The sequence below is a fragment of the Numida meleagris genome, chromosome 3 (genome assembly GCF_002078875.1).
Source record: "Numida meleagris isolate 19003 breed g44 Domestic line chromosome 3, NumMel1.0, whole genome shotgun sequence".
Taxonomy (NCBI): Eukaryota; Metazoa; Chordata; class Aves; order Galliformes; family Numididae; genus Numida; species Numida meleagris.
Window position 1 is genome coordinate 81,533,592 of NC_034411.1, and position 20,747 is coordinate 81,554,338.

Sequence of the window (20,747 nt, forward strand, 5' to 3'; positions counted from 1 at the left end):
CTTCTTATTCCCTTCCTCTACCAGAGATATAACTTATGTTCCCCCCCGCCATTTGAGAACTGCTGGTTTAGCCATCAGACAAGTAAGTTCAGGCTCTTTCTGAAAGAGTAAGAAGAAAGGACAGCAATGCCTGCTAATAGTTCCTGCCACAGAGTAAAGAATGAGAGGTAAGGCCCTCTCCAGAGTGTTTTCTATATACGACCAGGAGATCAAGGAGATCTTGCTCACTTTGCCCATATCCATCTTCCTTAAGCCTGCCAGCCCTGCCGTTGTTGCCAGTCCTGGATTTCAGTGGCATCCCAGAAGGCATGGGACATGCCATGTTTCTGAGGCATCTGTAAAGCTCAGTTCACAGTGGTTCCCAGTAGTGATGTTTCTTTCAAGACTTTCAGCAGACCTGTTAGGGAAAATCACTTTGTTGACTCCTTTCTCTATGGGGACCCGTGCATATACCCTAGAGCTACGATCATCCTCTCTGTTGCAGAGTAATTGTCTTAGGACATCTATAGTGTATTTACACAAAATGAAGGGATGAGCTAGGAGGCTTTTTTGGCAGCAGGATCACAAAACTACAAGTGTCTGCTTTTGCAGTTACACTATCCAAAAGAAATCTATTTTTATAGGATCCTGCGGGGTCAAGGGTGAAGGCACAGCCAAACCATACACACAGATAGTGAGGTTTCACCAAAAAAAACACTTTTTTTTTTCCTAAGAATCCATTTTGTTGGGAAAGCAGCCTTTTCCATTAATGGACTGAATCTTGTCTTTTGCGATATTTAAATGAATTACTGTTTTGACATGCTACATTTGGCCAGAAAATCAAATCCCATAACATTGAATCTCACCACTGTACTTTGGCAGGCCTGAGACAATGAAACCCAGCTGAAGAAATGTGATCACAATATCATATGCTATCTGATTTATTAAATGAGACCCAGATCTAGCTTGTGTCTGGGAAAAAGAGAAATCTAATTCAAATGGCATTAATGCACTTTGTTTTAGAATACCAGACCTGCCAAAGGAAGCAGAAGGAAAGAACTGGTTCCAGCTAAGAAAAGTTATCGGAGAAACTACTTCAGCATGCTAAGTACAATATTTTGAATTTCAGACTCAAAGCTGCAAGGAAATAAGGCAACAGCACAGTGGCCTCAATGAAGTAGGTAACCTGGTGCTGGTTCCTGAATACCAGGCATTTGGGAGCATGTTGCTCATACAACAAAACAGAAGCTTAAACCATGGTGTTATACATCCCTAAGGAACCTTCTAAGCACTGGGGTAACTACGAGTTATCCTGGGTAGAAGAGCTCTGTTTGGTCTTTACCAGATGTGAAGGTTCCAATGCATAACTTGCTTCCTCACAAAAACTGAACTGGAGCCTAATGCTTCCACAAAAGGTGATCTTTGATGGTTCAACTAGATGATCTTAGAGGTCTTTTCTAACCTTAATGATTCTGATTCTGTGATTTCAACAAATCAGCATCTCCTGGCAAGAAACAATTCATTGAAAAGTTTCTGATCAGCTCTTGTGACAAATTTAATATCAGAGACTATTTCTGAAGAATCATTAAGGTTAACTAATCTTAACTGTTCTGGAGCCCCATCCTATTACACTCCACATATATTCACATATCTGAAATTGCTAATGTGTAAATGCAATTGTGCTGAGATATTCATTCCTATCTTGGCCTGCAGGTGTGAACCTAAATTACCCTCTGAAGCTTTTGAACTGTGCTGAAAACATCATTGGCACTTCTGGGAATGAATAAACATGAGTACTGATTTCTGGCACTGTGGGCTCTGAAGAATGGTGCTGGATGAGCAGTATTAGTAGCTCGAGCTGCTGTTCATCACTGAGAGGCAGTCATTAAGGTTTCTTTATGAAGGTATTTTATCCAAAAGCATATTTAACAACTATCAGCATGCTTTTGGTGGATTGGAAGGAACTAGAGATGGAATCTGACCAAAACTTTGAGATTATTAAAGGCGGCCCACGTTCAGTTTTCCTAAGTATGAATACCGGGAGTCCAGTAAGAACTCTGCCCAGTTTTGTGATAGATTCTGCAACTATGAGTTAATTTATATACTTTTATAGAATGAATCTCTCCTGCTTAACAGAGACTACTATTTCTGTATTATTCATAGTTTATCAAAAGTCTTCTCTTTTGCCCATGTGGACCACCACAGATCAGAGAGTGGGAAAAGGAGATCCATTAGTGGTCATATAAAGCCAGATCCAATACTGTCTTCTTCTCATACAATATTTCTCATTAGGATAGGGAAAATTTTGAAGGCATAATTTCATCAGAATGTAATTTTTAATATGGGCAAAGAGCAAGCAACTCAGATGGCTAATGCTAAGCAAATAATGTTGGCAGTATGCAAGACTGTTTGATTCTGTCTTTTATGCTGTTTTAGAACAGCATAAAAATTGCTGGAAAACCTGGCCATAATACTTTTTTTAAAATGTTTCTTTTATTTTTCTTTGTATTAGCTTTTCTGCTATTATTGTATTCCACTTCAAGAAAAAAAAACCCACCTCTAATAGCTAGTAATGTACTAGTGCTGTCTACAGATCTGCACGTTCCATGGTTTACCACAGATGCCTGATGAGCCATCTATGCCTTGTCCACGTGCCTTTTTTACTGTGACCTGTGGGACTGCCAATGTACCACCACAGCCCTTTGTCTTGCAAACTGACACTGCAGTTCTGCAGGACAGGTTCACATTGATAGGACTCTGATCCATGAAGTGCTGCAAAACTGTCAATCCTCCAACATTAATTAAAGGGAGTGGACTGGCCATCCAACATACACAATCACATTAATATGCATGTCCACACAACATTAGGTTCACAGCATTTTTCAAGTAGTAAAGTGCCATGGCATTGGCTTAAGACATTTCAGAAGGTTGTTCTTATTGACATGTTTTATATGTCAATATATGTTTTTAGAGAGCATATCCTTAGAAAACGTAACCACATTGTATACCTGAAAGACAGCAAATCCTCTTCCCTCTGCTGAAACTGTAACTGTCATTGGTTGCACAGGGGGAATCTGAAAGAAGGACAGATGACCAAAACAGTATTTTCAAAACACTTTCAGGAACTAAGCTTTAAAAAAGCATTTCTCACTTTCTACAGTACCTCCTTGGTTTGAAGCAGAAAACGGTTTTGAGTGTCAATTGAAAATATTTCTGGAGTTTCCAAAGAAGTTGCTGTAACTGTTACATCCATTTCTGTTTTGTGTGCACTGGTGAGAGCTGCAAATAGACTCAAGGCTTCCAGAGCCACTACAGTGTCCTGTTGAAAGAAATAAATGTTTTTGTGTTAAACAGAAGAACACTGCATAATGAACTACTAGTGTATAGTCCATGCCTGCAAGAGCTCACAGTCTGTATTGTCCCTTTTGTTGATTATACTATGGTCTTCATACACCTGCATCCAAATCTCCATTGGGATTCCACTGGTGTGAAGGATCCCAGAGCAGAAGAGAGACAAAAACACAGGGGAACCATTTAGAAATCATGACACATGATGAAGAGTTGGGTGAAAGAAGTTTTGTGCAAGCTATGTGGAGGACTTGACACACTGGTATCTACAACAGTCAGAATGACAAACAATGCAGACAGTGAGGAGAAAACCAGTCAAGAAAGTAATGATTCTGCTACTTTGTAGATTTTTATAGTGACCAAGCACTAAATATCTAGCACTTTAAAGCAATTTTTCAGGGTATCTTGATGACTGAAGCAAAAGCTATAGGTCTGAAACCACTCCTTAATTATTAGAAACAGCTCCACTTTCCTATGCTACATCCTTGTCCAAGATGACCTATCTCTCTGATTTCTTAAAATCCAGAAACATCAGATGATTATCAACAGTTGCTTGCACATTGAACCACTATGGCTGTGATCCTAACTCCACTGTTTAACACAGTAAGACAGAAGAGATACAACTAATGGGCTACAAGAAGAACTAATAGTTTGGAGTAAGTGAAAGAATTTTTCAGTAGGAGACCAATATTTAGCCTAAAAGAATGTCTTATTTTCATACTTAAAAATGATTACTCCTTTGCAGAAGACAATGGCAGAACATCTGAGCAAGTCTGTCTTTATTCAGACCACTCATATGTTGTTTCCTGCTGAAGATATGTCTTCCAAGCTCAAACTTACAAAAATTTTTCATATTGGAGTGAATGAAATTACAGCAGCCTATCAGATCTACATACCTAATCTATCTAAAAGACCTAAGGAGCTAGAATATCTTGTTGGAAAATCCAGCCTTAAACATCTGAAAGTAGAAGTATGCCTGTCCTTACCTAAGCAGAAACCAAGGAATACCTCCATGTGCCTTTTCCAAGTCTTTACAGTTACATTTGTCACATTTACATTTCTTGTTATAAATTGCATCAGAGTTCAAGGTGTCTAGAAATGCTATCTATCATTTCTGAAGGTGACTTCAGAGCTGTTTGGTCTCCATAAAAGTTCAGCAAATGTCGATGAATATCAATGGGTGTCATTTTTTCCACATGGAGGAATTCAATGACACATCTTTGCTTCACCCACACTTCCACGTCAGACAGCATTTTGTCAGACTGTTCTTCTGCTCCCATCTGTTACATGGCAACAAAATGTTTTCTGCCGTACCATCGACATCTACCTCTGACATCATGGGCCAACACAGTAAAATAGGAGGCATTACTTTTGGAGCAGCCCTCATATTAAGTTCCTAATATGATAAACTCATGCAAGAAAACACTCCAAGTGTTTGTTTTAAAATGATCTCAGATATTAAAAAAAGAAAGTGTGGGGTCATTTCCATAAATTAATAAAAGGCATCCACAGAGATATTTGGAGCAATTTTGAAATCAAAATATTTTAGATTATAGAAAAACAAAAGGATTAAATTCATCTTTTAATTTCACCCTAAGGGTAAATTGTACAGTACTTCAATTTCAAACTTTCAAGTAAAAATTATTTCTAAAGAACAAGGAGAAAATCTTTTTCAACAATTTAGTATTTCAATCAGTCTCTTCAAATAACAAGCATCAATTAACATGTTAGGAAAGTACTAGAACCTCAAGGGAACCAGTCTGGTTCCTGAGAATTACATTTTATTTAATAGAACTATCTTCTCTCCTATGAATAACAAAATACAAAAATAAGGAAGAATAGTCTGTACAGAATGGTACTGAGCAGTACAAAGATATGTCACATTTTATTGTGACCAGCCCCAGCATTTGTACTTAATTTAAAAGCAAATTTAAAGTAACACAATCCAAAATGATATTTAAGTTTTCTGGATGCTAGCACAGCTTACAAGATGTGGCTTCAATAACATGGAAACCTCCTGGAGATAATGAAATCTTCCAAATTTCACGGTCCATCAAAATTCTGTGCAACAATGAGGACACAGTACATTACAAAGTTAAGACCAACTGCCAACAGAGGCACTAAGATAGGTTGTTCCTCCAAAACCCTTTCTTATCTTAGCTAACAGACCTTCAGGAATTTGAGGACCCACATATGGAAAGAATAGAAAGACTTCTCTCCTTGGAAGCCACAAAAGCACAGATATTTATCATACTTGCTTGGAAAATCTGATTAACTACTTTTCCATGGGCATCTTTCTCCTTAACATCTTTTGGTTTTTGTATTTTAAATAATTAAGGGGACTGACTCTCTAGGTCTGTTTTTTATTATGCTTGTCAAATTAATAACATTGGTAGTCCACATTTAAGATGCCAATCCTGCAAAGAATGCAAACATGCATGCAACCAAAGCTGATACAGCAAAATAAAACTCAGTAACCACTATTTTAAAAAAAATGTTAGGGCTTTTTTTTTTTTTTGAAGATAATAGTGCTCATTCTGAAAATACAACAAAGCCTCTTGAGAGAAGGTATTACCTGAGTAGATGAAAATCCTCCCAGGTGATTTCTTTGCTGACTTAACCATTTCATAATAGGTATCCCTTCTTCCAACCTGTCCTGATGAAAGTGAGAGAGCAGAGCATATGCTGCAAGTTCAATATCAATGGACCGTGGCTGCCATGAATCAGAAATTTCAGAAGCAGGTGTTATCCAGAAATGAAATTCTCCTGAAAAATAAACCAAAATAATCTCAGATCCACAGACTGAAGCCTTTGGACTTCCAGAAAAGACTTATTTAAGACTTAATTTATGCTTCCATAAGGGATCTAGCAATGTTCTTTAAAATTAAGTGAATGTTTAGGTGCATGTCCAGTAAATGGCTTAGGTACTTCCTCAGCACGTGTTGAATATAGTTACAAAGAAAGCTGAAGTCCAGATAGTCAACTCCAATTAAATTCAATTAACTTTATACTGACCCTTCTGTTTTCAGTATGAAGTGCTCCGGTAAATGAGCCCTTGTGGAAAAGCCACCTCATTGCTGGGATGCTCACTAGAGAAGGAACTTCAGGCATTACAGCTGCCCAACAGGTTCGTTCTTGAGTGAAGTGCAAATCCTCCCTTCCCAAAAGTGACCATCTGAAAAGCCTAACTCAGTAAACATGAAAGGAGGACACTCAAGAGGCTCTGTTCCTAGTCTACAACATGAAATCCTTCCTTTTTTGCAAGAGAATAGTTACTATTTTTAACAAAAAAAACCTTTCATATCTTTGATTACTATTATATATTCTGTTCTTCCCCTAAACAGGAAACAAAATTCAGTCATACTGGACTTGGAAGAGGCTAAATATGATGAGATTATTGGTCACTACGGAAAACACAATACATTTCTGTATCAGCTCACAAGATGTCCAATCATTCATCTCTTCATTCCAACACTTATTTCAACTAACCATCTCCCACCCCTGCTCCTGGAAGCCTCCTGATCAATCAGAAACACTCTGAAATAGTTAACTTCAACTGTCTAATTAGACTGACCTTACAAGTGCACATAACATGGGAGAACTGACAAGTCATGCTCTTTGACAGCATCATGGTTCTTCCATCAAGAATAAATTAAGACAGAAAGGTTTCGCTGTGCTATGAATTAAAGCTTTATTTGAAGTTCCTAGCCTATTTTATCTACCAAGCTGAGAACGTATTTTAACTTAGAAGAAGGATTCTCTTTTTCTCTAATTCTATATAGATATGTAAAATTGAAAAAAATCCATCTATACAACCATAGAAGACTGTTGTGCAATACCTTGTTGTTCTGCTCTCTCATTCAGCATACTCAAGGCTTCCTTTGCTTTTGTACTTTTTGCCCGTGACAATGCATATGTCACAAGTGCTAAAGTATAATTATCCAAAATGCCTTCTCTTAACTCATCTTCCAGAAAGTTTGTAGCTCTCTTAATGACATAAGGATGCTGAAAATGAAGATCATACATTGAGTATACATTATTACAATGTAAACGAAAAGCTTGTAAAGGAATACAAACATTACTATCTTCAAACAACAACCAACAAGTACTGAAAATCTCAGAATCCCAGACATGAACCTCAGAGGCAGCGTTTTTAACTTCGTGCTGTCTTTTATGAATGTTAGTAATCTCAAGAAAATTGATTGAATGACTGCTTCTAAGAATAGTTCCCTCCATAAATTCCTTCTTAAGTTCCTGGACTGAAGACATGACAATATTCTTGCTAAAAGCAATTACCTTTAGATTTTGCAAAGGTACACAAAAATGGACAGCCTCACAACACATACTGTCTTAATTAGTAAGCCAAAGTACAGGGAAATTTTACCAAATCAGGTTACATTTTGTCACTATTCAGGATGTTCCTCTATTTCTTTAAACTACCAGGTGTTTGCCAGGTAGTATGAGAATTTATGAAGTACTCCAGTAATTGTAAATTCCATTTATGAATTCCAGTACCTCTTTATCTTGGAACCCGAGGAGGGAAGACATGATGTACGCTGTGAGAGTGACTGGATTATTGGTGCCTCCTTGAAGGTCACTGTGTAACACTTTGCCAGGTTCCTGAAATTCTCCATTCAATTTCTGATGCCCAACAATCCATTTAGCTGTATCCATGAGTACATCCTGGTCAATATCTATGAATGGACGAGCTTGAAAAAAACATCTTAATACAAAAGCTGATAACCTGGAAGAAAAGGTTAATGAAATATGACAAAATTAGCTTCTGTTTAACATAACGTAAGAACATGATGATGCATAAGATACTCAACACACAGCTTCCAAGCACAGAGAAAAATACATGCTTTATCCAGACAAGAAAGGAGACTAAGCTTAATCCACAAAAAAATGAAGCTATTTCCTTGTTCCTAAAGATAATTCCTTTTGCAGCTGTTAAGTTTCAAAAATAAGTACAGACTATAGACTCCAAGTCTTTGTTTGTCTTTATTTATCCAAGTCTCTGCCAGCATTTGTTTAACTTTATTCAAATGTTGCTCTCTTGCCTTCTGTTGCTAGTCTAAGGTGGCAAAAATCATAACTGCATTACTGTAAACTGTAAGTGTGATAGTAGTCATCACAATTATCCCCCTAACATCATCGAAACAAGTTATTTTATTCATTAATAATCTGAAGTCCTGTTTTGACTCCTTTCTTTGCTAAATGTGCATTCATGTAACCTGTTACTGCGCTATATATCTAGCAAGGTTGCTAATGAAGATAAATTATCTTCATTTTCCACTCCATCTGAGTCTAATGCAAATCCCACTGAAGTCAGTGAAGGGTGCTTGCTCGCTCCAGAAGAATGGACCAAGTAAGTGACAGATTAATTGGAACAGTTTTATTTGAAGTTGGTAATGTGCTGAAGCACAAACACACATGTAAACTAACCAAATGTAGATGAGCTAAACAAGATGCTGGAACTTGTCTCTCTTTATCTTTCTGGCTTCCACTACTATGCTTACTATGTTTCTTAAGGTGAAATTCTACACTAAAAAGGCTTTTCAGCTGTATGTACAGTCTCAAAAACAAGGTGTAGAGGATGTAAGTGGGACAAATTTTTTACCACCAGTAGCTGTAATCACCTCACAGAGAATTCCCCAGAGAGACCTCAGCATCCAGAATGGAGAAAAGTGAAAATCTATTTGAGGCAATGGTGATGACTAACCCTAAACTGTTTCAACTGCAATAATAAACAATGTAATTACTGTTATTCTTCCTTTGAAAAACTTTCAGACAAAGCTCTGTGCTCTCTGTGGAGTCACATTTAAGTATATAATGCTTTAGGTAGTCTCACTTCCTGATACATTACTAGAGAACTAAAAGTGAGTCTATGGCACTTTAGCCTGTTGGAGAAGAATATCTTAAATACTGCAATACTGGCAGGCAGAAACAGGCTGTCCTATTACTCAAAACCCTTAGAGCAGTTGGACAGTTGAGGCACATCTATATTAATAAGTCAAATGTGCCTAGAATTTATTTCTGGCTGCTGAAAACATCTACCACCTATCAACTGGTACCTACATCAGTGAACTCTACTACTTTCTAAATCAGGGTTCTCCCCAAACAACGTGCAGGGATAACTGGGAAGGCGACAAGAGAGTGTCAGGGTCTGGAAGGCTACCAGAGTCTATGCTAATATTTAAGCAGTAGAGTGTGGTTTATATTCCCAGGCTCAGGAATACACCTGGGCACTTTCTTAACATATGTATAAATACAGAGCACCAGAGAGTAAAACTGGAGTGGGTTTCAACCACTCAAGAGCTCTCGATTGCAAAGACTGCAATGGTGATTTAAACAAAATATCCAGTTGCCATTCTGCTTTTATACGGTTAACAACATTTCACCCTTGTTGTTGTAGCAAGAAACTCTTTTTTGTTGTTGTTTTAAGGAGTTTAAAGTTTCATCCATGCTGGTAAGCTATCCTCTCCAACAGAACATCTCAGAGCTTTTCATTCAGCTATTCCCACAGGTAAAATAATTCATTGTTCATCTTTTGTAAAATTAAAAAGACCTGCCCTAATACTGGCCTTGACAGCATGCTATTCAGCAGGACGACCTTAGAGTTGGCCTGAACACCTAATGAAAACCAGGCAGAAGGCTAATACAGCTGGAAAATTTTAGCAGCCTCACAAAAAAGAAAAAAAAAAAATTTAGTCTTGGGAAGTATCTAAAACAGTCAAATTCCAAAGCGAATCTGGCAGAACTACTTACCATGTGCTCCCAGAGGGATCTTCATTTCCAAAGGCACTAAAAGAGCCATCATCTCTCTGGAAAAGCAGCTCTCTTTGATATCCTGGAGTGAAAAAGCAGAGATAGGTATTGAACACATTCCTCTTCTGTGGGTTCCAGTATAAACTTCCTACTGACATGAAGCAAGGCACTTACTAAGGATGTGAAGAGTAGAACTTGAATAAATATTTCATAAAATAACTCCCAGATCTATAAGAACATACAAAACCCTGTAGCAAACCATAAGAAAGTGGGTAACAGTAACATGAAAGAGCTATGTATAAAAATAGACCTGGAGGGCTCCCATTCCCCCTGGACTCATTGACTTTTCTGTGTTCATTCCAAAACAGGATATTCTGTGATTCCCACTCATCTACCACTTGCATGGGACAGTGCAGGGTAGAGACACACTGCCGTGTAACTCAGTGGCTCCAGAAGCAGAGCAGCACATGCAGACTAGAGCCATAGCTCAGCTCCTCAAAGAGCTGAAATACTGAAGTCATGCAACTAGAGAAACATTCTATCTTTCCAGCAGAAGAAAAGATGAGCAAGAATAAAGTATTATCCAACTGGAAAGGCATAGGAGCAGCTACAAGTTACAAGTACTACTGAAAAGCAAACACTTTCATCGACTTATTTTGGGCAAATCAAAGGACTAGCTATCAGAAAGCATACTGGAAGAGGCTGTTCTGAAAATGAAAGAAATGTTTCATAAGTAACTAAAAGAACTTCTTGAGAGGGACTTGGTTAAGCAGCATCCAAAGATTTCTCAGTATCCAGACCAAATCTACCTTGTTCTTACCTTGATTGCTGAACACCTATAAAAAAAGGGCCTCAAAAGCTGACTCGCTGCTCATGACCAGGAGCAATGTCCTTTTTCAAGAGCTGACTGTAGTGCAGATCCAACATTCATTAATATTAGCAATAAAGAGCTCCATAAATGTACTACTCACTGTAGCCTCTGATCTGTAAAACCTTCCTGCCTGTACATTTTGCTTACTATATGTGTATTCAGAACAACAATAGTATTTACTAATAGCATTTCTCAATATATCTTGTCTTCTTTTCCCTCCTTGTTTATTTCCTGGCTGTTTTATTTTGGTTATTGTAATTAAGAAAGAACATTCATTAGTCTAACACCTGACATTCATACACAGAATACTGAACCAGTCGGGCAGAAGGAAAAGCCTCAAGCAAGATTTTATGTATTTAAATCACTAAGTCCTACAGAAAGGAATGACAGAAAATACTGGATATCTTAATAAATAGGCCCCATAAGATCCATCCAAGACAGTGGGGCCCTGGAGTGCGTTCAGAGAAGGGAAGCAAAGCTGGTGAGGGGTCTGGAGCACAAGTCTTACAAGGAGCAGCTGAGGGAGCTGGGCTTGTTCAGTTTGGACAAGAGGAGGCTCAGGGGAGACCTTATCACTCTCTACAACTACCTGAAGGGAGGTTGTGGAGAGGTGAGGATTGACTTCTTCTCCCATGTAATTAGTAATAAAACAAAAGGGAATGTCTTTACGTGGTGCCAGGGGAGATTCAGGTTGGAATCTGAATCTGGTTGGAAATGGTCTGGAGAAGAAAAAATTCTTCTCCAAAAGAATGGTAAGGTGCTGGAATGGGCTGCCCAGGGAAGTGGTGGTGTCACCTTCCCTGCAGGTGTTCAAGAAACTTTTAGATGTTGTAGTGAGGGACGTGGTTTATTGGGAAGTATTGGTGATTGGAATGGTTGGACTGGATGATCTTGGAGGCCTTTTTCAACCTTGGTGATTCTATGATTCGATGAATCTGAACTGCTATGTTATACCAGTACAGTAGTATCAAGTTTAGTTTTTGTCTCTTCAAAAGCGTTTGAAATTACAACTTCCACTTAAACAGGTTTTCTAAATGTATTCAGCACAACAACAGTGGTTAACTAAATCATTAAAACTTGTGACTCCTTCCCATACTGATGGATCTGTCAGCTCAGTTAATGATTTTGAGAAGTCAAGCATTCTTGAGCGGGAAGAAAAAAGGAATTAACTGGCGAAAGTTGCTGTTAAAGTTTTAGCCTCAAAATAATGTGCCATGAGGAGCATAATTATATGTACGTATACAAACAGATCACTTCCTCTTCAAAAACACCTGACTGCAAGGCCCAAAAGCTGAGGTCTTCTGCTTCTTCACTGAACAGGAAATATTCTGTAATAAGGATTATAGCCACTACCCCAATGGTAGCGCAGAAGTAATGAACTAAGCCTAACACCTTAGTTAACAAAGACTGCTCAGCAGCCATAACACAGAAACAAATTTATCTCTGAATTTACTAGGATTGGGAAAGATTGGAAAGATGAGCAGAACCAGAGGGAGGACAGCTATTTCCTATAGTCTTTTTGCTTTCCTCTTAATGCCAAGCCCCAAGCATGGAATTATGCAAAAAATCTTCAAACATGAGCGTATCTAACACAAGAAAGTCTGTAGAAATGCTGAAACAATAGATCTGAGGGCTGTGAACCACTGCATTCATTCCAATGGACACTCAATCAGATGTGAAAAACGATATTCCAAATGTCAACACATACAACTGGAAAGGCAAGGAAAAGAAAGTTCCTGTTATGAAGATGTATGCTAGTACTTCCAGAGGACTGGCTGAAACCCAGAAGATGTAGGATAGCTAAGCCAGGCTAAAAGGGGAGTACATAAGGATGGAAAGGAGTTCAGTGACACATGAGAGATTTAAAGGTCTCACGTTTCGAACAGCTCCAGCTCAGGGCTTGCCTGGATCTAGCACCCAAGTTTTCATAAGTTTTATTTGTGAAGAAGTGATTTCAACATTTCAAGAACTGAAGGAATTTATTTTAAATGCAACTTTCCTTTTGTTTTGCCTTTGTTCTAGGTAAATAAAATCTGGTAAAAGGAAAGTAACCACTGCTAGCCATGGTTCCTTCCTCCCGCTAACACTTAGTTTTAAAATTAATTATATTTACTTCAGATTACGTGGTCGCTGTTTCAGATATTTAGTGGATTTTGACATGTGAAATAAATTATGTTTTAAACTAAACTTCATGATAATCCTTTTGAAAACTGATTTTATGAAAGTTACAGCTCAAACTAAAGACAAGTTTCATCTTAACAATCACATTTAAATAATACAATGCAACAACTGAAATCAACAGTAAACATGAAGAAAAAAAAAAGCTGGATGTTTTTTTTAAGTGTGGTACTTTTTCATCTTTAGGTTACAAATATTTCATCGTATTTACTTCTTTGACGACTACAGTGACAAATAAAACATGTATCTCAATTCGAACCACCAGGAACATGTTACATAAAGTTTTGCATATAAGTGAAATTTAATCCTATATTTTTCACTTGCTTTAAAATAAATCTAATAAATCTATTGCTGGAAAACTTCAGGAAATTATGGTAGCACAATTCAACCTTCACAGAGTGGTTGACTGCTCACAAACTTCAGTGTAATTGTTTAAGTAACATGCCTCTTCCCTTCCTTTCTAACAAAATTGTGTAGAGGGAAGAGTTTAAAAAAAATTTTAAAAACAGTTAAATTACTGCTTTTGACATAAAACTGAGTTCTTGACGAAAGGAAAATGTATTTTCAGATGTGTCTTTTCCAAGGAAAACTTCAACATTTTTTCCAAAAAAATAAAATAAACATAACAAATCAAAACAAAAAGACTCATAGAGTGCAAAATTAATTTTAAAATGTCTTCACGCTGCCTTAGTAGGGGCATAGCTCAGAGAGGATAGTCTCATTTCTCCCTGTGAACCAGACTCAACGTGTGGACTGCCACGTAGTGAGTGTGGTACATCACGGTTTCTGACTGCCCCAGTAGGCACAAAGAAGCACAGTACAACTATGTTCTCCACACTTCATGATGCCCTGGAGTATTTTCAAGTCAAAATATAGAACCATTTCCTACTAAAATATTCCATTTTTTCAATGTCCGGCACAGAGTTTATTTCTGATCAAGTCTAAAACTTGGGTGGGCAAACATCAATCACCAGAACATAATTCCTAGAGTTCTGCAAGGACATGGGAGGCTGAGAATGTTGTCAATGAAGGCAGATACAAATATGGGATGACTACGGTTCATGCTGCCTGCTCATTTTGACCCTCTCTACCTCACATACAGTAATGCTTGCTCACACACGGTTTAAGCAAAAGAGAGTTAGCAACCATTAATAACAACAACAAAAAAGCACAAAATCACCTTCTAGAATGCAGTTTTCCTTTGAAAATTAGCTATATAAAAACAACATGCATTTTGGAGCAAACTTTTCCTTGTAAGACGAATTGTTTGCCACTTAATTCTGTTATCTCAGAAGAAAGAGAAAGATGGGTTTTATTTCCAAGTCACATGATACAAACTAGTTTTTCAAATACTAAATACAAAGTCACAGATACCTCTAGTATCTGTGTTCTTGAAAACATAACATCTCCTTTAAGCGTACAGACCTTTTCTCATAAATGATAACGCTTTTGATTGAATATCCTCTCTCAGCTGTCTAGTTTTAGTGAGGTATTGCAAAATATAAACATTTGGAGCAAAATTGATCATATTCTGTTCACCACAGCCATAAGGCATCTTAATCAATGATGACAAACCATTGATTGAAGGTCCAAGTAAATCACCTGGAAGATAAAATTACAACTTAATACAAATAAATGCATGCCTAACACATTAAGGAAGGTATCAGCTAAACTATGAAAAAATTTAATACATTGGGTATATTTGTACTCAACACCACTAACCAGGCAGAAAACTGCATTAACCACACACAGTCTCATTGTCAGCTTTTTGCTCAATGACCAGTCTCCCTGTGGAGCTTTACCGACCTTCCCAACTACACGATAATTTCAAACAGACACCATATAAAAAAGCCAAAAGATATTCCTTCCAGGAGAGTGTTTCAGCAGCTGTACATATTTCAAATTTCCTGTATTTCTCCTCTCACACAGACTTATCAAAGCCTAGGACCAACGATCAGTCAAGATGTAGGTTTTTTTCTTCAGATAAGCAGAATTTGGACAGAATATTAGCAAACTTTGCAGGACTTTCCTTATTAAAGTCTGACTCTCTCTCTAACTCTGAAAAAGGACACTTTCACATATCACAACATTGAAAACAAAATAAATGAATAATATACTCCATCCATACAGTCATATTATTAGTTCAATGGATGAGAAATTATTTTGAACTAATTATTCAACCCATAAACATAGTGATTAAATTAAAATTAATACGGTTTCCTAAAAACCTATAAAGCAAGAGCCATCCAGGGCAAGATCTTAGAAAGGCCTTTCCATAGAGAAGCTCTGGCAAACCCTGCTGTAGCAGTTCAGGATATTATACCAGCATCCCCGCTCTACTTGACCGTCTACTGCTTCCAGTTACTATTTGCACCTATCTGGTGCAGAAGAAACCAGCAAGTGGATTATGTTAAATGTGGTGGCCACTTGCAACAGGATGTCACAGATGTCAAATTCTGCTAATGGAGACCAATCTTTCCACATCCATGTGGAATACAGATACCCTCAACTTCCAAAAGCAGTGGTGGTGGCATGCTGTATCTTCATGCTGTATCTTAGATACTGAGTCCAGAAAAAGCCCAGCAGACAGAAAACTATATTCAAAACAAAAAAAACAGCTGACCAGTAATAGAGATGGAAACAGAACAAAATTATCCTTACCTACAGCAGCAACCTGCACTCTCTCGCTGCCATTTACAACATCAGAAGGAAAAGTGAAATCCAAAGTTTTTGTCACTGCTTGTTGTTTACTCCCAGTTAAATCCAAAAGGAATGTCTGAGAATATGTCTGTTCCAATCCTTCAGCCTACCAAAATAAACAGAGGATTATTATAATTTCCAATAGGTTGTTGCTTTTAGGACTGGAACTACATGCTTACTGTGCTGATGCATCTAAAACTCTGTGGGATACTTTGTGCTGCTTTGTAACACATCAAGAACCTGAGGCATTGGTCCATCTGAACTGACACAGAAATGTTTTTATAATAAAGACCTGCTTCCACTATTTGCTTCTAGCAACCATGTGTTAATTATCAAAATACACGCAAAGTCATTAAAAGCATCTTTGAGTCCAGTGAGCTTAATGCAAAGCACAGAGCTCCATGACCAAGCATAAGCCAAGGCCAGAAGTGCTCTCTTTCATGCTGTTTGCAGTCCTACAGCCTGTCATACAAGGAGGACTTCTACCAGTTAGGTTCATCACTGTAAAGGTTCAGTTCATTCATGCATGCAAAGTCTCTTGGAGAAAAAAAAAAGTTTTCAAAGTGGAGAAAATGAATGGCTTTCTCTTCTCAGCCTAGATCTTAGTCCAACAGGCTTTTATTCTCCTCTGCACAACTGAGATTCAATAGAAAGGGCAATAACAGGCTTCTCCCAAAATCAACTTGCAGGACAGTGGTTTTGAGAAGTCCAACAAAAGGGCTATGCTATAAAAGAAAAACTTTCTAGTAGGTCCAAAACTGGGCACTCAACACAAACAGAAGAACACCCTCTTTGCAGAAACCAGCTGGACAGAGCTTGCTCTTCAGGTTGGACAAGGTTGAGAGTTGTGGGCAAGTTCAGATACAGAAATGCAGATGCAAATAACAAAATCTAGAAGAACCTCAACTGTCAGCACTAAAGTTCCACAAACAGCTGTGCTGAAATTCATATGTCATTTAATTCATATATTTATTGTATTCTAAAATAGTGAAATTTTATGATCCTGTTTCATAAGAGAGGTAAATCAGCACCTTTAGAGCATAATTCATTTAACCTGTCATCCTGGAGAAATGTGCTATCAGTATGGAAATCCTAAACAATCGGTAAGAAAGTCACAGAAAGAAAAACCTACTTGAGGAAGAAACACCAACTTGAACATGAGCCAGAAAAGGGACCTTGTGGCAAGGGTGTCCAGCTGTATCCTGTATCCATGACGCATCATGTAAAGTCCGGCCAGCAGGTTGAGCAAGATGATCCTTCTCCCCTACTCAGCCCTCATGAGACCACTCAAGTACTGGGTCCAGGTCAGGGCAAATTGCCCAGACAGGCAGAGAAGTATCTATTCTTGGATACATTCAAAACCTGACTGGACTGAGTCCTGAGCACACTGCTGTAGTTGATCCTCCCCTGACCAGGAAAATTGGACTACACAATATCCAGAAGTCCCTTCTAAACTCAGCTATTCTCTGATTCTAGGATCTTAAGTACCTGTTTTAGGATGAGATGTAAAAGTGTCTATCACCTTGCACTGAAATGGAGCTCAACATGACTCGAACTGTTAGATGGCAAAAGTTAGGCAAATCTCATCCAAAAGCTTCTAGTTCATCAAGAAAGTCTGGGGGCTAAACTCCTATCACTAACACAATAGAGAAATGTTCATAAAAGTAGGCTTTGAACTAAGCTAGGTGCACTAAGAAATTCATTGCACTTATACATAATAGTAATATGGTCCACTTTACCATCCTAGATTGTTAAGCTAAGTGTAGCACCATGAATTTGTCAATGTGAAAACAGATTTTGCCTTGCTTTCAGAAGCATTTGACACATGATCAGCTATAGAACAGATCTATATTTTCAATCCTGGAATTTATTTTAAAAGTGCTTTCAACTTGAAGCCATCTGACTGAAGCCAACCTTAGAAAATGAGAAGTGGACAAGTATACTGGTTTGCCTTTTTGCAACACTCCATTGTCCATTTTACAGAGCAATTTATTTGAGGAACAAGCCAAGCTGCTGACTTTACCTTTACTAAAACTTTCTGGATGATAGCATCAGAAGCAGCAGATGATATCGCTGTCACTTTGATGGGAATCTCTCCCAGCTGTTTTGGTTTGATTGGAAACTGAACAGTTTTTCCATCTTCACTTGGTACAAATATAGACTGTTGATTTCCTGTAGCATTTATTTCATTGGATGTTAGAATAATTTCAAAAGCATCGTTCACATCCAGGATCACACTAACCTGTAAGATACAGTAACACTTCCAATAACAGATGTAAATTTTGAAGAAAATTTAACCTGCCTTTTTAAGCTGTGCATAGAGAAATAGCCTTACAATATGCTCAATGAAGATCTCACAAGAGAAATTTATGATCTCCACCAGTAATGCACTCCCTTCAGTGCCTGCTAATATTCAAGCACAGAGAACAGACAGACTGTTACTTTACCTCAGCTTCTTCTTTCAAATAATTAAAGATATACACTTCCAAAATGAACTGCTCTCCTCTAATGACAGAGTATGGAAGGTTCAGGAAAATGAAGAAAGGTTGAAAAGCTTCTAGCTGCAAAACAAGATCAGCACAAAACAGTCAACCCCTACAATCAGATACTAGTGAGAAAATGACTATTCAGCATGTCTTCTGATTAGACTCTCACTTTTAAATTCATATGAGAGTATGTTTACTCACACTCTACCACTACCAAAATGTATTACTACAGGACTGAATCAGAAGCCGAGGATTCTTCTGCATATGAGCACCTTTGTTGGAACTCTACAATGCCATTAAGATGGACTCCTGGAAGCTCTGACGTGGCAAATTCTGACAAGAGAACCTGAACTGGGACTAAGAAAGTATCATCATGCAAGTTGGAAAGCTGTGATCTGTCCAGAGATACCATTAAAGCTACTATGAACTATTTTGTATGTACAAGTAAAGGAAGATTCTGAATCTGTCCACTGACCTACATTCATGTCAGTACAGACATGTGTGTTGGAATATAAAATAACTAACTCTCCCTAATTCTGTAATTCACCAGCACCTTAGTATGATGTGTTATTTTGTATGGTTAACCTTGGCCTAAGTCTTTGGTTATACTTCTAATAGTACGTCTTTTTTTTATTAAAATAAAAACAACTTGCAGGAATCTATCAGAAAGTGAGTACTTTTATCTGTTAACAGAGACTTTTGGATCAAGTCTTGGCTCTAGGAAGGCAGTGGTAAGCTCACATGAACATCTGTACATTAAGAATGACCGAGGCACCTATTATTAGTGAAATGTCAACTAAAAATGGCTTTAATTTGGTTTTCATTAAAAAATTCTTCCAAGTATTTTGAGTTTCAGATCCAGAATATCCTAGGATTTCTTTCTAGCCAGCAAATATCCCAAAAGCATTTTGAAGTTGTTTGCTAAAGCTTTCAGTGATAAAAAATGTCTTTTATAATTAGAAAAGTTTTAATGGATCATTTTTGGTTAGTTCTTACTCAATGTTTTCACTAGATGCCTGTTTCCTTCGATTTTCTTTTCCTTTTAACCTCCTGCAATATTAAATTTTAACAATCAGAAATATCTCAGTATCTTACAATAGAATAGGATGAGGTGAAATTATCAATACTTTGTGTACTAGAAGACATGTAAAAACAAGATGCAAAGCAGTAAATGACATTAAGCATGCAGATATCACTTATTTATTTCCCCACCACAGTTTTCATGCATTTCTTCTATTTGTGTCTTTGTATGGTACTGATTAGCATGTTTCAGCCATATGGAACTCCAAGCACAATCTAAACATCCCAATGAGGGTGAAGCACCGAGTAGTGCATGTTGGTGATTATAGTTAAAGAATAAGCTCAACATCTGTTTTACTTGTAGCCTCCTCAAATTTGAGAGTGAAGGACCAAGTATATATTTTCATATAGTTTGAATCAGAAAACGATTCCTCCTTCTGTCCCTTCTCTGCCAAGCTGAGTGGAAGAAACCAGAATCATGATTACAGTCTCAAAGTACCCTCAGCCACAAAATAAAGATCTGTTTCCAAATTTTGTGGTGTTTTGACCAGGATGTTCAAAGCATATGGTTTGTATCTGGTATAACAGCCAGCTACAAATCTGAGACTGTATCTGGGCTTGCATCCTGAAAGATACTCCTCCACAAGAATTTGGAGGCATGAGAATTTCAGTGGGTAAAGGATTGTCTACAAGCTAAATTTTAATTTGTGCAGGCATCCAGTTGGAAATCTATGACCCAGTACTGGTCACTTTCAACCTTTCTAACCTTTGGCACTTCAAGTAGAGATGTCTCAGTTAGGAACATAGTTTCTCTAAGATTTTTACACAATGCATGAAAGGAGATAACTATAATGACATTTCAAAAAGTAATTCTTAATTTAAACAAGCTAAATAACATTCCCTAAGAATCTGTTTCCATGAATACAGAGTGAGCCTAGGACAATTGCATATCTATTCTGGAAATCTCAAGTTAGAGGTCTAAACTGAGGAGTGCTGAATCCAGCTTAAATTGCTAAATTCTCCTTGAAAGAGCCACAGGAGGCAGGAACCTAGCAGCATAACCACCTCATTCTGGTGCCCAACCTCCATGTCCACATAGGATTTCACTGTAATGTTTTCTTAACAGTTTGAATACACATGCAATTACTTTATTGGTATAAGGAGAAGGCCATTATTAGAAGTAAAATGCAGGTTCCAGTTAATAATCTACAGTGTTACCAGCATTTAAAGGAGAAATATCAAGTGATATGCTACCTCTGCTGGAGCAGTTGTCACTCCGAGCCCACCATTGTCAGAAAGCACAAAAGCACTGGCTACCCAGGACGTGATGGTATCGGGTACAGTGACTTCCATTGTGGTATCTGCATCAGATCTGATAGCAAAAGGACATAGATGAC

At 37.7% G+C, this 20,747-nt stretch overlaps 1 protein-coding gene across 3 annotated transcripts in view; it reads right to left on the reverse strand.

The window, feature by feature from the left end:
- CD109 (CD109 molecule) overlaps positions 1-20,747 on the reverse strand; it is an 88,319-nt gene that overhangs the window by 17,083 nt on the left and 50,489 nt on the right. For 2 of the 3 annotated variants that reach the window (XR_002437379.1, XM_021392831.1), the window contains exons 19-29: positions 20,605-20,722; positions 18,292-18,405; positions 17,868-18,086; positions 15,806-15,950; positions 14,570-14,746; positions 10,096-10,177; positions 7,843-8,071; positions 7,167-7,332; positions 5,903-6,093; positions 3,143-3,298; positions 2,988-3,053 (exon numbers count right to left, since the gene is read on the reverse strand). Coding sequence is in view for 1 of the 3 variants with exons in the window: in XM_021392831.1 (XP_021248506.1) it covers positions 2,988-3,053; positions 3,143-3,298; positions 5,903-6,093; positions 7,167-7,332; positions 7,843-8,071; positions 10,096-10,177; positions 14,570-14,746; positions 15,806-15,950; positions 17,868-18,086; positions 18,292-18,405; positions 20,605-20,722 (1,663 nt within the window). In the remaining 2 variants the exon portion in view is untranslated. Of the gene's footprint in view, positions 1-228; positions 398-2,987; positions 3,054-3,142; positions 3,299-5,902; positions 6,094-7,166; positions 7,333-7,842; positions 8,072-10,095; positions 10,178-14,569; positions 14,747-15,805; positions 15,951-17,867; positions 18,087-18,291; positions 18,406-20,604; positions 20,723-20,747 lie in introns of all 3 variants that reach the window. The other variant, XR_002437380.1, reaches the window with a different exon arrangement.